At 33.3% G+C, this 6,842-nt stretch overlaps 1 protein-coding gene across 1 annotated transcript; it reads right to left on the bottom strand.

Annotated features, from left to right (window-relative positions):
- Nucleotides 1–290: 290 nt before the first annotated feature.
- On the bottom strand, nt 291–4,266 carry LOC134263350 (uncharacterized). The gene is made up of 5 exons (XM_062745682.1): nt 3,954–4,266; nt 3,748–3,828; nt 1,570–1,692; nt 1,248–1,369; nt 291–1,123 (listed from the first exon to the last, which is right to left on the bottom strand). The coding sequence occupies exons 1-5, from the start codon at nt 4,200–4,202 to the stop codon at nt 340–342; spliced, it is 1,359 nt and encodes a 452-aa protein (XP_062601666.1). The 5' UTR covers nt 4,203–4,266; the 3' UTR covers nt 291–339.
- Between the last annotated feature and the right edge of the window lie 2,576 nt (nt 4,267–6,842).

Here is a 6,842-nt window from a genome sequence, read left to right as displayed (position 1 = left end):
GTGACCCATTACCCCAACTTGTTTTTATTTGGATGTAAGAACGACTGACTCAAACAATTCAATATAAAGCAAAGCATTAGCAAGTTTTAATAATTTATAATAAAAACCATGCTTATATATATACAAGTAATATAGCAAGTAAAATCAGAATTAAGTAAATGGTGCATGGCCAAAATCGTTTTAAAAATATATTTTTGCAACAACAACAAAAATAAAAAAAATAAAAAAAAAAATTAAAAAAAAATGTTTCACTGATAAGTGAAATCACACTTGTACATTTCACATACATGTATACATTCTGTAAAATTCTATAAACTCGAAAGGCCACCGTTCTGTCACTTATGTAGGAATAACATCACGTCCAAAAGTTAAATCAAGTTCATCCTTGAACATCTTCGATTTTCTTTTGATGATTGGAGGTACACGGGTGTTCTTGGCGATGTAAAACTTCATTTTCCTATAAAATCCCTCGGTCATTTTGAATTCCAGACGTTTGGCTTGGAACTCTGAGATTTTTTTATCCAAATCATCTTCCATCAACATCCAATGAAGACGGAGGGCCACTGGATGAATATTCGGGTCGCTGGTACCATTCGGCCGTAGTGAGCGCAGTGTTTCTTTTTCCATATCACGAACATGACTCAGCTTTGTGTTCATGTTGTATTTGCTACAAACGTCCTTCAAAGCGATATCATTCATCTTCTTCAGAACTCTTTTAGCAGCTTCTCTGATTGATGCATCAGGGTGTTTCTCAGAATCAAAAATCCAAGCTTTTGATTTCCAATTTGCAACAAAAGTGTCACCTTCCTTATCTAGTTTTTCTGAAAGCTCATTCAGATCTTTCTGCAGGATTTCTGTTTTTAACCGATTTATTAGTGGTGATATAGCAGACGCTTCTCTAAAATTCAATCTTTTCAGAGCTCTTATCTCGTCATGGTCTTCTTCGAAATCATCAATGCCTATGTTTGCTGGACTTGTTGCATTGATTTTAGCGATTATCTCTTTCACGATTCCGTCTACTCTTTCCTTCCTTTTCAATTTTAGTGTTGGGTCAATGAAGTAATAAATTTCCTCATGAACCCTCTCTTCAAATTTCCTCCACAAGTTGTACTCCAGTAGATACCTTGAGATATAAATTGCAAAAGTGTGAAGATTTATAAATTAGTGAATTTTTTTGGGGTCTTTATCATTACCAATTCAAAATTAAAAACCATCATGTCTGTATTAAGTGTAAAAAAAAAGAGTACTTTTTCTGGTTTTCGTACACTTCTGGTACAATAGCAGTGACGTCACCTGCTGCGTACAATATCATCTCTTCAGTCATTGGTCGTTTTGCCCAAAGATCACCTGTGACTTTCATCCATTCTGTCTTAATACCAAGTGCCATTACAAATTAGTTAAAAATGTTATTTTGCGAAATATATGGAGATAACAAAAAATATTTAAAGTCAAGGCTTTCAAATCTGGAGCAGAGCAAATTATGGGCGTACAGTGTATCGAATGTTTTACGAGTTTAATTTTCACTCCTTTAAAACATTTCATTAAATCATAATTATTTATAACCAGTACCTGCACGTCTTCTTTCTGTCTTAAATCAGCTTTATTTCTACTGTATTTTTCACAAATAGCATCCAATTTAAGAAGAGGAGCCATCTTACGTCCTTGATGTTCTTGGATTACAAGGTTTGCTACCTATTTGGGGAAGAAATAAATTGAAGCAAAATTCTAAATTTTCTTTCTTTGAATTTACTTGTTACCTGGTAAATGCAAATTATAAATAATTTTAATTTTGATAGGAAAAGTAGATGTTTATTTAATGTACCTTTAATTACAAACCAAAAATGTGTACATACATGTATCTAAGGGGTTATTTGTACTAATAGGCAAGGGAAGTCTATGTGGAAGTTTTACCTCGATTGATAAGACAATATTACGACAGCGTATTCGTGCCATATTGACAATGTAGAGAAAATTTTAAAAAATCGTTCGTACGATTTTTTTTATATCCTTTGTACGATTTTCAAAATCGTTTGTACGATTTTTAAGATCGTTTGTACGATTCAGAAATCGTTTGAACGATTAAGAAAATCGTCAGTGCGATTTAGAAAATCGTCAGTACGATTTGTTTTAAAATCGTCTGTACGATTTTATAAATCGTTTATACGATTTAATAAATCGTTTGTACGCTTTAGCTAATATTTCCGGTTATTACACGTAGAAGAAACATATTAAGAAACCTTGCATTAGTAGGACAACGTAACTACGCATAGTTTTAATGAATGACACGATGAATGACGGAGAAAAATTAATCAAGGGGTAATTCAAGATGGGTTTCACTATTTCGGAAATTGCACAGATTCTTTCGCAAACTCAACGATACTTTGTTAGTGAACGAATGTTGAAAAGGACAACAGCTAAGTTAGGACTGTTCAGACGTAAGACCAAATCCGACATAGGGGATGTAACTCTTTTCACTGAGGAAACACTTGAGTTATGTGGTCAATTGCATGGATACAGGTGGCTGTACTGGAAAGCTATTATGGTAGGATTTACCGTTTCTCAAGAAGATATTCGATGTTTTCTTTCTATACAAGATCCGGAGGGAGTGTTTAAGGAAAAGAAACAGATTAAGACGAAGATTGTACACTGACAAAGTCCAAAATACGTATGGCACAGGGCCGTAGCAACAGGGGGGGGGGGGGGGGGCTCCCCCCCACACTTTTTTTCCCCAACCTTACTTATACTATAGGAAATATTAATTGAAAGCCTGGTTCCCCCCCCCCACTTTTAGTTATGTACCAAAATGTAGTATTAGATTTGGTACTAAAAGTAGTTAACACTGAAAAAAAGGTTTACCTCCCCCCCCCCCCCCCCAGCCCCGAAATAGGATTTTCGACTTTGGCAAGCTTTTCCTTTTTTTTTTGTGCTTGTCAACTTTTTCAGGTAAGTAAAAAAGATTTTCTCTGGCTGGCCCCCCACTTTCAAAAACGATGCTACACCACTGTGGCACGTAGATGGTCAGTTGAATTAACAAGATACAATTTATTATAAGTGTTTCTGTACCCGTTATAGTTAGCAGCGAAGGGACTTCTCTATACCATTGCTTTACCAGGGTTTTTTATCCAGTACGCTTCTGTTCGGAATTAGAAGAAAAAAAACATTCAAACGATTTTCTAAATCGTTCAAACGATTATTTAAATCTTCAAACGATTTTTTGAACCGTACAAACAATTTTCTAAATAGTACAAACGATTTAACAAATCGTACAAACGAGTTTCTATATTGTTCAAACGATTAACAAAATCGTACAAACGATTTACAAAATCGTACAAACGATTTATCAAATCGTACAAACGATTTTCTAAATCGTTCAAACAATTTTTTTTTCTACATTGTCAATATGGCACGAATACGCCGTCGTACAATATACATATAGTTTATGGATATAAAAGTGGAAGTTCAAGTATCTTCATGTTGTACCATTTATTAACATCAATATCAATAGGATTCATAAAAAGTCTTATAAGTCCATGTGTAAATGAAATTTCGAGAGAGCAAATTTAAAAATTCGTATTTCTGTGAAGTGTAGTTCATATATTGTTAAGAACTCATTGTTGCGTCAAAAGAAAAGACAATTACATTCAGAAGTATGATTTTTTATCAGTAAATTAAAGCATTTTTTAAACCCTGAAAAATTTGTTCATGAAAAAAAGTTATACAAGACCTTACATAATATGAAAACATTACCTGTGTGTCGAACACATTCTGAAGTGTTACATTAAATTGGAAATGTAGAGCAGCACTGTCATTTGAGCAGGACTGAATCACCTAAAACAGTAATAAGCAATACTTTAATTATAAAATCTTTCATTTCACAATATTTCAAAAGGATAAAAGAAAACTTCATGAAAATGAATGTCAGTAACCCCCATTAACTTGATAGTAATTATAACCTTGACGATATTTTTCGATTCTACAAGTTCTCTCAGTCTGCCTCTCTTCAGGAGATCTTGATTGAGAAGTATATCAAACAAGTAGACCTGTCCCGAGTATGTGCCTATTTGTAACAACGTAAGGGGACCTTCTGCACCCAGGGATATTCCTTCACAGTCCATAGCCAGGACTTCTTCACGTGACAGAATATCAACCACCTCACGGCATCGTCCAATGTCCTTTATCACTTCTGGTAAAATATTTGCCATACTTTCTGGTAATAAGGTTTTCAGAAGTGTTTCCTTTAGTGTGAAAAATGTGAATTCAAAGTTAAGTAATAATACAAGTAATGAAACTAACAATATTCATTTTACTTACTTTTGATGATTTGATATATCCTTTTAAGCTCGATAAAAAGACACCACAGAGTTTTATACATCATATTAAACTTCAAACTTTATGAAAAAGAGATAATACTAGCGGTTTTTTTACTACGCTTTATTTTTGTAGCGATATACCCTTATCACCTGCCTATGAAGTTAATAAGTCTAAGTTGATTGAATATGCAGGAACATGTTGTTCGTATGAACAATTTCTAAAATGGGGCTGCTTTTGTCAAACAAAGCGAAGAAACATTGATGTCAATTAATAGCTTCGTTTAAAGCGAATATTTCGAAAGTTCTGTGGTCAATACAATTACATAAAGTCAAATGCCGACCAGCATTTTAAAAACAATATTTACTTTCTGTATACGGATTTTTTTTTTTGCTTTCCCTGCAAGTACAAGGTCGGTGGGAACGCATTAGAGGAATACTTCCTATTCCATGGCACCTGAACCCAACTCTGATCCTTTCAGATGTCCGAGTCTTCTCTGCTCTTCATTTTTTGTTTGAATAACTTTTGAAAGTTTGATTACTGTTTGCTTTTTTCATATTTTATTCAATGATTTTCCCCTTGCTAGAGGATGTATTCGTTGTTTCAAAAGATTTGACCTATAAGAATAAGATCAATTTCCGGATAAAAGTCCCTTTTAAAAATTATTGTTCTTTAGTTGTTTCCCATCGTATATTTGTCTAAATTTTTCAAATTAGCATTTTGAACTTAAAATTTATTATTTGCAACTTTGAAATTAAATTCAAAAGTTGATCAAAGCAGCATTTTGTCCTTTAAAGCACCAATGTTTGCTTAAATTTTGGCGTAGAAGTCCTTCAGGGCAGGCCTGCCTCTAAATTAAATTATGAAATTTTAATAGATTTTGATCTAAGGAATGGTTAAAAACAAGATTTTTTTAGGGGTACCCCTGCCCTAGGGTCGAAATTCTCGAAAAACATACAAGATATGCGAAAATCTATTTCTTTAATACTGGTTGATATTTATGACGTTTGTTGTCATAGTCATTATAGCTCAGAAAATTAAGCTTCAGACGTGAACCACCAGCATTTTTAGTGATCTAGTGTGAATCCATCAGTTGGCACATTTTTTTTTTCAAACATTTCATTTGTATATTTGATTTAATTTTTACAGGCTTTTGCATTTTAATATTATTTTCTGTAAATATAAACGACATTTCAATGTGTGCAGACCATACATTCTCTATAACCTAACGCAGTCAACCGGAACTAGATTTCAGTGAAGGCATACTTTATTCGAGGACCCGAACCATTCACTTTGTGTTGCTACATGTACTCGATACACGTATAATTAAGCATAATAATCATCACACCCTATTACCGGCAACTGCGACAACCGATGCAACTGTGACAACAGACGGCAAAGTAATCAATCGCTATGACAGAGACCTCATTGATATCATAATTTTGACTATTTATAACATTCATTTACTTTCTTTTTGTGGTTTACCGTTTTGTTCTAACCTTCAACTATTTTTCTGTTAAATATAAAACTTTGATTCCTTATTGAAACAAAATAAGAACAAAATAAAGCTAAATTTCAATCGCTGTGCAGGAAAAATTGGTCAAATTGAGCTTATATGATAAAAACTGCTATTCTTTGCTCACATTTCTTTTTGGATATAATAAATTTAGACTTTTTGAGGCATAACTTCAAAATATGGATAATTTTTGTTGCTTAATAAAAGCGCCACAAGCGTTTAATCTTGTTTGGTGAAATCATTTTGGCTATCGTGTACAACAGACGAGGCAAACAATGACAGCAGATTTAAAACGAAATACGTCAATCAGAAACAGTGGATACAAAGTTGAATAAAGTATAAATTTGCTGTATCCTGGTAAGCATCAAATCTCCTCAAGACATATTTTGGCTGTTAATATTGGTCATATGTATGGTACTTGCTATCACAGGTATTTATGGACATGTATCCCTCCCCCACGAGATTTAAAAAAAAACACATCGTAAAGATCTATTTTTTTTTTTATTTTCCTATTATACACATGATGAATAAGTGTAATAAATATAATTTGTGGAAAAAATGTCCATTAAGCCCTGGGGTTTTTATCGGACCTACAAGTACCTGTTTGTATATGACAGCAACTGAATCAAACTATTATTCGATAATCAACATGTTTAAATAAGACGGTCCATTGGTGAATGTTCGTAATTTTGCTTTCAAACGATAGGGAACGAAGAATGGATATTTGGAACTGTGAAATATCAAGGAGCACACTAAAGTACCTACAAGTAAAGTATTCAAAAATAATAAAAATATTAATCATTATGTAAAAGTTTTAAGTAGTTAACTTGGTTTTTTAATAAAATTGCTAAAAGGGGCATTCCTTACGAAGCTGTTACGTTTGATGCAGACTTCAGCATAAAATTGTACACAGTAAGAGTGTTCTTGCAGATTATTGTCGCTAGCTGCGATGTTGCGATCAAAATAGCTGCAGATCTGTAGCGTTTTGGTTTTATATATTTGTCTTTGACCATAACAA

Source organism: Saccostrea cucullata, unplaced genomic scaffold, assembly GCF_032062105.1.
Source record: "Saccostrea cucullata isolate Sc308-1 unplaced genomic scaffold, CSIRO_AGI_Scuc_v1 ctg11528, whole genome shotgun sequence".
Taxonomy (NCBI): Eukaryota; Metazoa; Mollusca; class Bivalvia; order Ostreida; family Ostreidae; genus Saccostrea; species Saccostrea cuccullata.
Note: the sequence above shows the minus strand (reverse complement) of the source record. Positions and strands in the feature narration are given on the sequence as shown.